At 41.8% G+C, this 13449-nt stretch overlaps 1 protein-coding gene across 1 annotated transcript in view; it reads left to right on the top strand.

Moving 5' to 3' along the window:
• Positions 1–1539: 1539 nt before the first annotated feature.
• PTPRZ1 (protein tyrosine phosphatase receptor type Z1) overlaps positions 1540–13449 on the top strand; it is a gene marked incomplete in the record, with an annotated part of 199168 nt that continues 187258 nt past the window's right edge. Inside the window, 1 exon segment of the mRNA XM_034768527.1 lies at positions 1540–1856. Within this exon segment, the coding sequence (XP_034624418.1) occupies positions 1799–1856 (58 nt within the window).

Genomic DNA, 13449 nt, shown 5'->3' with positions numbered 1-13449 from the left:
CAGGATTGTTATTCTATTTTCTAAGCAGGATATGTTCAGCACTTTATTACAAAATACTGTGTTTGCAAACCAAGGCATCATAGATGCAACAGCCTAAGCTCTTTGAACATATTTTTGTTGTGTGGCTAATTGATGGATATAGGCATTCGAAATCTCAGAATTGTCCTTTCATCCTAAAATCAGTGCTATTGATATATATCTGCTTCATTACAGACTTTCAGCATATGATGTTGATTTCATATAAATGCTGAAACACAGAATGTTAACATTTTTGTACCAGGGTCTTAATCCCTTGCTCCTAATGTCAGTGAAGTTGCTGAATCAAAAGATCATCTTTCAGGCAGTCCAGAAAACTGGTCTAAGGGAGTCCATCATCCTTTTGCTTAGGAGAAACTGACATATACTGGTTGACTTATGGATACAGCACCAAAATCACATACTGTGTGGCCTCCTTCAATTTCCTTACCAAACATTGCAACAAGTGGTCATTAAAGATTCTGTAGTTCATTTTACAAGGGAAATAATGCTAATTCTTATATTCTGATCATGTTATCATAGTTCATTTTATTCTGCTACCTCTGTCTCTTCATCCGTGCCCCCGCAGTTTCAAATGAATCCAATATTCTTCTATGCTTCCAATCACAGAGCAGAGAGGAAGGATGATGCAGGGGTTGGGGTGCTGGCTTAGGACATGGGAGATGGGATTCATGACCTTCCTGTGTGAGCTTGGGCAAGTCATTTAGCCTTTCGGTGCCTCGGTTCCCCATGTGTAAAATGGGAATACCAACACTACCCTGCTTCAGAGGGGTGGAGTGGAGGATAAACACCTTAAAGATTGGGAAGTGCTTTGGGAGCTGCTGATTGAAAGGGCTATATAAGTAATAGTCAATAGTATACAGCACTATAATGGTTACATTGAAACCACTGGGCTTAGTCACACTATTATACACACCAGGGAATGCCTGCAGGATCCCTACAAGTGTGGGTGATAGGCAGTGCTTAATTTGTAATGAAAGAGGTGTCGGGGCTCAAACAATTATTTTACTTTCATAACTGATGCCACAAGCCCAGAGGTGCTGGGGCTATGAACTGCCAAGCCTAGAGGTCCCAGGGCTCAGCCTTAGCAAGCCCTGGCACAAATTAAGCACAGGTGGCAGGGTTTGAGAGTTGTTAAAATAGCTGCGGGGCAGGTGGCTGCAGTGCGGGGGTGGCCTAGGCGCCCCTTTCTGGGGTGTGTAGCCCAGCTGAAGTCGGTAGAGCTTGCAAGGCTCTGTAGGGTGCAGTTTTAGAATGGCGCTAACCCCTGGCTGCCCCGCCAAGTCAGACACCCGGACGTTGCTTTGGCTCGCGACGAACTTTTCCCTGGCCCGAAGGGGCAAATCCCCATCCCGCAGACGTGCAGCAGGAGAGAGAGAGAGACACACACACACACACTGGGGGCGCCCCCCTGCCGCCTCTACACTGCAGGGCGCGCGCCTCCGCCCGCACACGCAGGAGCGCGGGCTCGCGCCTTCTCTCGCCCTCTCTCCCGCACGCACATCAGGCAGCTTCGCCGCTGCCGGGTGAATGGGAGCAGCAGGCTGGAGAGCGCGAGCGAAAGTCCCAGAGATGCAGCACCAAGTCTGGCCCTGCTAGGTTCCCCCACCCCCTCCTTCTCCTTCTCTTCCTCCTCCTCCTCGACTGGGAAGCGTTTAAAAGGCGAGGCTGGAGGATCACAAGCCATTCCCCCAGTGAGGAGAGGTGCAGCTGCCTGGGGACAGAGAGCCACAGAGAGAAGGGGGAACAGGACGATTTGGAAATGCTAATTCTAGGGCGCTTGCTTGCTTGCATCCAGCTCCTCTGTGTCCTCCGAGTGGGTGAGTGAGATTTGCATGCATTAATAATAGCGGGGTTTAAAACCAACTTTGCGCCTCTGTGAGCTCTGGCTAGTGCCATTCCCGACCAGAGCCTCTTTTACTTTCACACCACGGAAACATGCTGTCAGCATCATGGACGGGAATGTTTCTTCTCTCCCTCCCCACCTTAGCCTCCAGCTGCTGCTGCTGGGCTCCATGGATGCAAGCTCCAGTCATGCCCCCACCAGCAGAGACAGGCTGCTCTGCCTGGGATCGCTCACAATCCCACCCACGCCCTGGCCTGAAAAGTGGCATTTAACACCAAAAGCATTAGGTAAAGGGCTGTTTGCATTGCCATTAGCCAAGGAGCCAGGATCAGCCTCTTCTGAGGAGACTGTGTTCCAGCCATTCACTCCCACAGCCCGACAGGATGCACTCACATGAAAATTTATCACACATGAAATGAGCGAGAGAGAGAAATCTACAATTCAAAGCAATATAGGCAACAAGCATCAACTTGCTTGTACAGTACATTAGATGTTCGATTTTATTTTAGCCAGCAGCCTGTTTAGGCAATTAACATTTTTAAGAGTATCAATGAATGGTGCCAAATCTCAATTTACAAAGAAGACAGTTATCCAGTAGCTGATTAATTCAGTCATTGCTCTAAAATGAGTAAGATACTGATGTCTTTAAAAGGAAAAATACATTAGTCCGTATATTAACGTTTCACCCTTACTGGACACAGTATTGGTATTCTGATTTTAGCAGGACCACTTACATAACCAAATTAATTTTAAACACATTCAGATTCGTGCAGAGTGCATCATGAGAATCCTACAATTTCCTTTATGTCATTTGAAAGCAGATATTAAAGGAATAGTTAACTTATATTATTAGAAGTGTTGTCTTAAGCACTTTGTTATATATATTAAAACAAAAATGTTTTTAAATCATGATATTTTATATTGTATATTATATTTGTTGTGATGTTATTAGCTCCTGCCAAAACACTGGAAAATATTGGTTAAGTTTCACATACTTATGTGAAAATAAGATCTTCAGTCATTGTCATCTGTCCACAAAACCAGTTTTATAGTAGAGCTCTCTCTTGTTAAAGTAGATATTAACCTACATTTTTCATCCAATAGGTGGTGCTGCTTCTGGCACAGTAAATCTTTATAAACAAAGATCTGTGTCATGTGCTAACGGTGCAATCAATTTCACTGTAGTTGAACTCCTCATACTGTAATTGTTTTTATTTGACATATGAAGAAACTAATTTGAATTCCCTTTCCAAAAAGCTTATTGGAAGTGGTTGAATTGTAAATTTGATGGGTGCAACTGACCTTTAATTAAAAATATTTCAGTTGTTTATAAAGACATTCTTAACTTTTGATAGGCACTATTCAAATTTTAATTCTAAAATGTTAATTCTAAAAATCTTAGTTATTCTAAAATAAAATACAATGAATAGACCATTACACTTTTCTAGTAGTAAGGTATGGCAAAGTATGCACTAGCAAAATATACCTGATGATTTTTATAACATCTTTCATATATTCCTAACTTATCTCCTAATAGTAATGAAAATTCCTATTTTAAAAGTTAAAATTAAGATCTATTTATCTGAATGTGTAAATATGGGTGTATGCTGTTATGACACAATGTATATGATATAGAAACATAATTAAATTTTTGACAGAAGTGCAACGTTACTGGAGTTTACGTCTTACTTGTAGGTTAATGTGGTCATGCCATATTATAGACAATGGAAAGGCATTTAGTAGAACTTGAACTCTCTAGAGAAATAGAAATTCTTGTCCGTTAAACATTTGTTGTACTTCCTTTTTGTTGTGGTAGAAATAAGGTGTTTTTTTATAATGTAACTTTCTAACACTCAGTGTACTTGTGTGACTATGCTGTACTCCTAAATACAAAAGATCTGCCAATACTAGAAACCATTTTTGTCAATCACACATCAGGTATAATACCAGCTGCTACTTCATTTTTCTCCCTTGACAGATTCACCATTGTTTTCAAAACTGACCTGAAAGGGTCACCCTTCTTAGAGGTGATGGATGATTTGGTCTCAATGGTAGCTCATTCTGAGGACTGATGAGCCAGACTGCATAGCTTGTTGAATGATGTGATTGTTCCCATGAATGAATACACTGTACAGGTTATTAAACTGATTTTAATCAGATTTCATTTGAATATCTTCTTCCCTCTGCCTGCAACCCAGAATACTTCTACTCTATCGCTCCTTGCTTGTAAGATTAAAGATTTTTTTAGATTTTGATATAATTTAGTTTTGCTTTCTCACAATAAAGAATCGACCCATTGGGTTTAGTGAATTTTATAGGTACTAGGGTTTTTTGTATTGGGCTAGTGGTTACCATTCATTCTGGTATCCAGAACCAGCACTAGCTTATTTTGTGAATGGAATGTTGCTGCTGGTAGACCCTATCTTCTTCATGAAGGCTGTGCATGTTGTTTCAAGACTCTATCATTTTATCCTCAGGGAGATACAGAGCACTTTCTTGAAAACCTACTGTGTTTTACAGATCCAACCTGATTTGCGTGAATTTCAAAAAAATATAGTTGAGTTCCCAGTTTGCCACTATCTTACAGTGATATCCTCTCATGTTTCAAGGGAAGTCTACTCTGGGGTCCAGTTCAACTTTGGAGTTTTGCCATGGACTTCAATGGGAGCAGTATGAGGCACTTAATCTATGAAAAATACATAAAGTCCGGCTCTCCCCACCCATGAGAAAAACTCATAGGCGGGGAACAGGAGAGAAGAAAACTGAAAGGCTAAATTGTTCCTTTGGGAGTGAGTAGAGGGCAGGGGTTTCATCTGCTGTATTACTGGACAAATTATAATGGCCTGATTCTGATGCCCTATTCCACAAATCGTCCCACTGAAGTCAGTTAAAGAACTGAAATCACTGGGACTCCTTATGCAATAAGGTTTTATTCAAATAGTACCAATTACTTCAGTTCTTCAGTGACGCTACTTGTGGAGCATGATGCTATTCATCTGGGATCCTTATGGGTAGTAGAATCTGGCACTATATGATTATATGCAAACATTATTCTATAGTCAGAATAAAGATTTCCTAGTAAATTCTTGTTTTGATTATGAAAAAATTAAAAGCACTGCACATCATTCCACATTGGTTGTGGCATTTTTACCATGAACAAAAAATCATTGACACAGTTTGTAATTGCATTTATTCAGCTAATTCATTCTCATTTCAAGTCTGCTCTGACTTACCGACACATCCTAAGTAACCCAAGTCAATGAGCAGTAAGATTTTGCAGAATTTGTCCCATTCTGTCCTATGGAAAAATCATATAGTGGCTTCCAGTGTGCAGATTTAGCTATAAATAATTGAAGAGGAGAAAATGTTTTAAAAAACAGAAAGGCATTTTAACAAATTGTATTATGAAGAGTGATTCATTTTGAGTTAAAGTGACTTAAATATTCAGATGAACTTAACATGTTGCAGATTGCTTTGTGATTCTCTGTGCCCTCCTCTTACTCAAGAAAATTTACAGATGATTTCCCCAAATTATATAAAAAAAATCACTTGGAATGTAGCTCATCTATACTTTGCCATTATTAAATTCCACTCTCCACCCAACCTCGACCCCTCAAAACCCAATAAGGAAATCTTCCAATTAGTAAATTATCCCTTTGTTTTCATTATGTGCAATGCATTGCTCAGTTTTAGTTCAGTCTGTAGCATTAGAGTAACAAGCCATTATCAATACAGAAAATAGCACTTTTTTCTAAATAATTCATTTTGTGTTATTCTACTGACTTCAAGGGGTTTATTTCCAAAGCTGAGTGGTGTAGGTACAGTACAAGCAATTATCTCATTACAAATAAGAGCTTTGTGAATGCACCTGCTGTGCTGTACTTTGATATGTACCCCTAATAATTAACAATTAATGGATGTGCAAACATGAAAGCCTTGGATCAAGTATGCTTTTATGATCTTTATGGACTCAATCATACATCTTGAGCATACTTACAGCCTCATTTGGATTCAGTATGACTTGGACTATGTAAAGAATATAGAATCAGGCCCTATTGCCCAGCTTAAATTTCTTATACTGATATTTTTTGTGTCTCAAATATTAATTTTGATGTATTTTATACTAGATGATATCACAGTGGAGATTTTATTATTAACTCTACTTTACACTTAAGATGATGCACGTTTTCTATTACATGCTCTCTATGGTTAGTTAAGCAGAATAAAAAAGATAAAACATAAACATAAATTTAAAGGGAATTTTATTTTCTTAACCATCTATTTGTGGCTGTATTATATTTGATTTAATATATTTGTGTACCAAAAAGACATTATACACATACACACTTTGAAATGTGAATGTATCTACATATACAGTATTATATTGATTCATTATACTTATAAAAGTAGATCTGAAAAGTTATGCAGAAGTTACTGAGACTGTTTTTAATGAAACTTTAAATGCCTTAAGTGCAAACCAATATTTATGCTGTACACTGTTTGTGGGTGTGAGATCAAAGGTAGCTGGTACAGTAATTTTTCCCACTTTTAATGGAATGTAAAAGCAAAGTTTTCAAAGCTATGCTAGGCAGCACTACTTAAGCTTGTTTAAATGTATTTTTGTTACTTAGTTCCTGAAGAAAAACATAATTTATATAAAAATTATGTGGAGATAGTTGAAATATTCTGAAAATAATCAAATTATGAATTAGTACATTAACATGCAACTATATGTATTGCCTATTCTTCATATGCATTGCCTATTCTCCAATTAATGCTATTTTCCTCATTTCCCGTGTTCATTATTTAAGTGGTCACTTTCCACTATGACTCCTCTAATTAGTAATTTAAGGGTGAGCAGATTCTGTTCTTTTGCTGACCATTCAATTCCTCATCAAATGGGCAGTGCTTCTCCATATTCCCCCTGGGGATTGGAAGTCTGAGTTAGTTCCGGAACCCATGTCTCCCAGTTAATAGCTTGATTCTTACAGCTTCATGCACCATTTTATGTTGCTTTTCAGTATGAGGCATCCTTTTGGCTATCCAATAAGCTTTTTTTCCTATAAAGACAAAGTCACCTTTTTGTATACATGTCAAGAGTTCCACATTCGAAAAATAAATTGCCAGGAAAAGAGGGCTTGCAGTATTAAATAAGAAAAACATGCAAATCAACTAACTGCAAGATAGGGAATTTTCCAAAAGAGGCTGGTGTTGTGACACTTGGCTCCAGCAAGTTCTTGAGGTTTTGTTGGTGGCACCGTATTTTTGTGGGTAGGTCCATTATAGGCTGATTATTGAATACAAATTATTGATGCAAGTCAATTCATTTGGTATAAGTGGAAGATACTGATCCCATTGTTCTTTTAGAAAAAGACACATTAACTACCTTTTGCTTTACCCCATACCATGTCAAAATGTGACTTTTGTCATATTTTGCCAGTTTAATGGGGTCAGGCCTGGTTAATATTTGGATAGGAGACTTCTAAGGATAATCCAGGCACTATATGAAATAGTGTGGATGATTTTTGGATGTGACATTTCTCCCAACAGTTCCAACTGGACATTATATCTTTTTCACTTCCCAGACTAAACTTTTACTTAGATTTGCTGTGCTCTATCAGAAATAGTCATATTTCACCCCAGAAGTAGATACATTTCATTGTGGTTGAAGAGATTTCTGTATAGGCCAAATTCAAAAGTCCTTTATCAGGCAAAATTCAAACTGACTTTTAAAAGATTTTTGTCTAAGTAAGGACTTCAAAATTTTTGAATTAATCAAATCCAGTGGCACTATCCAACTGTCAAATTATTCTCATTTGAATGTTTCACACATTAGGAAATATGGAAATTGCTTATTATGCACTTTTTCTAGCTTCTGATAGTGACCAGTCATTAGGGTTGCCAACCTTCTACTCACACAAAACCGAACACCCTTGCCCAGCCCCTGCCCCACCCCTTCTCCAAGGCCACATCCCTGCTTACTCCATCCCCTCTCCCTCTGTTGCTCTCTCTTCCCACCCTCACTCACTCCCGCATTTTCACCGGGCTGACTCAGGGGGTTGGGGTGCAGGAGGGGTTGAAGGCTCCAGCTGGGGGTGTGCGCTCTGGGGTGGGACTGGGGTGAGGGGTTTGGGGTGCAGGAGGGGGCTCCATGCTGGGGGGTGGGGGTGAGGGATTCGGAATGTGGGAGGGGGCTGTAGGTTGAGGCAAGGGGTTGAGGTGTGGGAAGGGGTGCAGGCTCTGGGCTGGGGCTGGGATGAGGGGTTCAGGGTATGGGAGGGGACCCCAGGGTGGGTGCAGGGCGGTGCAGGTTCTGGGGTGAGGCCAGGGATGAGGGGTTTGGGGTGCAGGAGGGGGCTCAGGGTTGGGGTGCAGGCTTACCTCGGGCGGCTCCCGGTCAGCGGCACCCTGGAAGCGGCCAGCAGCAGGTCCGGTGAGGGGGCCAGGAGCCTCCGCGCACTGCCCCCACCCACCCACCCATAGGCACTGCCCCAACCTAGCTCCCATTGGCCGCGGTTCCCAGACAATGGGAGTGTGGAGCCAGTGCTCAGGGTGGGGGCAGCACGCGGAGTCCCATGGCCCCCCCGCATAGGGGCTGGACTTGCTGGCCACTTCTGGGATGCAGTGTAGTGCCAGGACAGGTAGGGACTAGCCTACCTTAGACACACAGCACTGCCAACCGGACTTTTAATGGCCCGGTTGGTGGTGCTGACCGGAGCCACCACGGTCCCTTTTCGACTGAGAGTTCCGATTGAAAACCAGACACCTGGCTACCCTACCAGTCATAAACATGATTTCTGTGTAAATATCAAGGTTTATTAATGTCAGGTTTACCATGGAGCCTTTCAATTTTGCTTTACAAAATTACTTACCTGGTTTTTTAGCATGCTTTCAAAGTAGTATTTCTTTACATTTATGGTTGTAAATTTATGGTCAATCATACCTGAAAAATTCCCTATGTAAAATTGAAATATTACATTTAGGAATCTTAATTTAGGATTCAAATCTAAGGGTACAATCCTCCAACTGATCTTCATTCCAAATTCCCATTTCAGGTTCAACCCCATAAAGATAAAGAAATTATTTGGCATTCCTGCAAACTAGTTTGGAGTTAGAAAACAATCCTTTTCAATCAAATGGATGATTCTAATGTACAAAATTCTCTGTGCATTTATATATGTCATTGGGAGGGGCATACTGATTGCTATTACTCCGTACCCAGTCGTCATACTCTCTTTAAGGATACCTTCAAAACAAAAACCACTACAACAAAATTCAATGGTATTTTTATTTTTGCTACTGCAACTGTTGCATCATGTTGAAATGACAAGTGCACTGCAGAATAAAGGACCAATCCTGCAAAGCCATAGTCATATGAGTAAAATACGTAGTCCCATTGAAGTTATTGGGAGTACTCACCTGCGTACAAATTTCTCATTTGATTAAGGATTTACAGGACCAGTGCTGGACCCTTAATTTTCATATTCTGTGTCCAGAGAATTCTGTTTAGTTCTAGATTGCTTGATGATTGAATAAAACAGTTACAATTAAGAATTATATCTGTTCTCACTGACTTAAGTATCTTTTGCTAAGGCTTGTTAAAGATAAAAGTAGTGAAGAGTTGATGAAATATTAGTGTTACAAAGGGTGAAATGAGACAGCTGGAGTGCTGTATTGAAAAACTATTACAGGGTACTTCTTTGAAATACAGTGAATAAAGGATGCTGTACACAAATACATTAAATCAAATTTCTTAATGAATAAAGACGTATGTTTCTGTACATGCGCTAATTGAATTGAATTTCATAGAACACTGCTAACTCATTTAAACTTTTCTGACAAATCATTGGGTGTTCCTTTAATGTGTCTGGTTTTCAGTTGATTTAGATGCTATAGGGTCCCAATCCAACTCCCACTGAAGTCATGGAAAGATTTATTGACTTAAATGGGAGTTGAACTGGATTCTTCCTGCATTGTAACTCATTAAAAAAATCCTTTAGATCCTTTTTTTTTTTTTTTTTTTTTTTTAATCAATTTTAGCAAGTGAAAGGCTCTCTGTGTGAGTAGAATTGTCCTGTGGGGCATGAAAGATGAGGTGTATTTCTGTTGTGGTGTACACTCATTTTCCCCCACTTCAATCCATACAAAATGCAACTGCTAAAGTAATCTTCCTTGCCCACCCATTTGATAATGTCTCCTCCCTCTTTGCAATCCTCTCTTGGCTCCCCATCTGCTATTGCATGAAACGAAAGACTCTTGTTACCACTTTCAAAGTTCTACATAATGCTGCCCCTTCCAGTTTGTCTTAGCTTGTCAATGCTAAACATAGCATTGGCCCATCCCTTCCACTCTGACAGTGTTTCCAGCCTTATCCGCTGGTTTGTCAGCTTTTCACACAATCCCTTACTTGCCTTCTTCCATGCAGCTCCTTATAAATGGTGTGACCTCGCTGACTCATCCACAAAGCCCCTACCCCATCCACATACAAGTCCTTCCTAAAGACCCACTTCTGCTGTGTTATTTATAGTGAATTATGTGCAGGATGATTCAAGCATCTGCAGATCCTTATCAGGAAACTTTGCAAGGTTCCTCATCCAGGGTTTTCAGACCCACTTCCATATGTATTTCCACAGGAGGGGACAATCTTCCCCACTCTTTCTAACCACTCTCTCTTTATTTCTTTAATATTATTCTCCATATATTTGGAATTTGGATTTATCCCACTCTGTATTCTTTATTTTGTTTTTTATTCTTATTTTAGTTTTGCTTAATACTGACTTTATCTGTATACAGTAGTAACTTAAGGATCGGTATGAATCACAATCAATAGTAATTTTTGTTGCAAACGAAGAAAAAAAAATTTTTTTTTCTGTGAATTTTATTTTCTGCACTATGTCATCATTTTGTATGGAGGTTTACAGTGTTTGGCATCTGTGGATTAGAGGAAGAAAAGCAGATTTCTGTAGTTAGCAACATAGGCATCTGAACAGAGATTAGACAGTATTATACTCAATAGCATTCATTCAAGTGCAGAAAAGAATACATTTAGCCAAGGAATCATTCTCCTCATCCATTAGTGATAAATAGACCTGTACAAAAAGATTTTGGGAGACTACCCAGCCCTTTAGCTCTGAGTAGTTTTGTGTCTTTTCTGAATTGTGCTGTCAGCTGTGGGATTTGTATTGTGTGAACTGGCAGAGAAAATGTACCGTCATCTAACAGTGTTCTTCACTGTCTATATGGGGAGCTCTGACTTTTTTGTGTGAGGTGATGTGACTGTGACACACAATCTACTAGAGATTTGTCTGAGCGGGTGAATTGCCAAGCAGAAAACTCACTAGAAATATGCAGCCAGGAAAGATGGATATATACTTCCCCTTGGGAATATGTGCACATCTTAAATGATGTGACTAACATTCTCAACTGTTTAAATGTTTACTATAGGGAAAGAGATTCCTAATGTGAAAAAATTACTAGGGCAATTTAATGTACATTAAGCTTAGTCTAGTTGTCTTGCTGAATGAAAGAAGATCGGTTCAAATAAATCAGATGGAGATAATAATGCAGGGGTGCATAATGGAAAGTTTCAGGTTACATAGAGTTTGAAAGAAATAGAAACAAAATAGAAGAGGACCCGAAAATGTGTTTTTTGTTTGTGGTAAATAAGCTGTAAGTTAATCAGTTGATTGGAATATGATCTTCAAATGTTATCCCTAATGGAGATACTGTGTGTGGATAAAACTTTATCACGGACTTTGTCGTGAAAAAGCTGTAATTGTAGACCCTATTTGTACACTGTTTGTTTATAGAACACACTGGGTATGCATAAAGTTTTGCTGACAAATTAATGGGATCTCTGTCATTGACATTAATGGGGACAAGAAAGGCTCTACACAGAGGAATTTGTAGTCTTTGGGCCAGACTATGGCTTTTTCCTCCATAAATGTATAAGGAAGGGAATGGCTACAAGAAGTATCCCAACTTCTGTCCTACATGCAGTAGCTGGAGTAAATCCTATGGAAATGTCTGATGTGGAAGGAAAGTCACAGGGAAGAAAGGTAAAAGTGAATGAGGATGGCAGAAGAGGCTTCATTCAGGATATACTTGCCTTGCAGGCCATCTAGCAGCCTGTGAATATATGTAAGCGGGGGAATGGTCCCGCTATTGTGGGGAACTTTCCTGGCTTCTGCACTACCCCGGTGAAGAGGGCTAGCGAAAGGATCCGAGTCCTCGCTCCCACTTCCTTTACCCAGAGGCCTCCCTGCCCTTGAGGACTTCCCTTCCACTCTCCTGTCTGGCAGAGTCCTCATAAACCCCGACAAGGCTGGGCCCAGGATTCCTGGGGGGCTCGACCCCCAACCCTGCGGTGGTCACCCAGGACAGGGGCTAGGGTGTCCCCACTCCGGGGTACTCTCTCTGCACTGGGCACCTCCCTGACCCACTGATCATTTCATACAATTTAAAGCAAATACAAGTTGTTTAATTAACAATTAATTTTAAAAAAAGAATAAGGAAAAATGGGAAAGGTTAGAGGAAAACACATCACCCTGCTCTGTGGCAGGGAACATTACAACCAGTGTCTCTGGAACGTCAGGGCAGTTCAATCTGTTCCTTGTAGGTCCCAGGCCTGCTTCTCAGGCCCTGTCTGTGCTGCAGAGACGCTGTGGATTGGACACTTGCTCTGGCGGTGGCCACACGCTCTCAGGCTCTAGGTGGCAGGACCCTTTTTCCCAGCGTCGCCCCTGCCCAGTCGGGGTTATGATCCCCCTGCAAGTCTGGCCTGCAAGGCCTCTTGGCTGAGGCGTCTCCCTGTGCTGGGCCCACTGCCCAGGGTCCCCCTCACTCTCCCCAGCTGCTCACCGCACTCGGACTGCACACGGCTCCGGACTGCCCCAGCCCCAGCTCCGGACTGCTCCAGCCTCAGCTCCAGCTCCGGACTGCCCCAGCCCCAGCTCTGGACTGCTCCAGCCTCAGCTCCAGCTCCGGACTGCTCCAGCCCCAGCTCCAGCTCCACTCTGCCTCAGCACGGCTGCTGCTGCTGCTCTGCCTTCAGCTCCCTGGGCTGCTTCTCTGGCCTCTCTGGCTCTGGTTGCTGCAGCTCTGCTCCCAGGACAGCTCTGCTCTGCAGGCTGCTTCTGTGACTCTGCTCCCAGCTCTGACCTGCTTCCTGGCTGCTTGTCTGGCCCCTCTGGCTCTGGTTGCTACAGCTCTGGTCCCAGGGCAGGTCTGCTCTCTCCGGGCTGTGCTCTGGCTTTGGGGCTGCAACTCTGCTTCCAGCAGCTTAGCTCGGGCCCCTGCCCTCTCCTTAGCTCGGCCCCACTCTGTCTGACTCAGGCCATTCCAGTTTCCACTGAGGACGGGACCCACCCTGGCCTCCTGACTCTCTGATTAGCCTGCCCGCCCTGTCAATCAGGCTGATCTGGAGCATTGGCCTCTCCCCATTGCCCCTGGGGACTGTCAGTCTCAGGCTCCTGATTTGCCATCGACCCTTCCCCTTTCAGTGCTGGGAGCTAGCCAACCAAAACACCCCACTGAATGTTAGTAAGGGGGCAACAGTCCCCTTACAT

This window comes from Trachemys scripta, chromosome 1 (genome assembly GCF_013100865.1).
Source record: "Trachemys scripta elegans isolate TJP31775 chromosome 1, CAS_Tse_1.0, whole genome shotgun sequence".
Taxonomy (NCBI): Eukaryota; Metazoa; Chordata; order Testudines; family Emydidae; genus Trachemys; species Trachemys scripta.
This window is presented reverse-complemented; position numbering and strand designations above follow the sequence as displayed.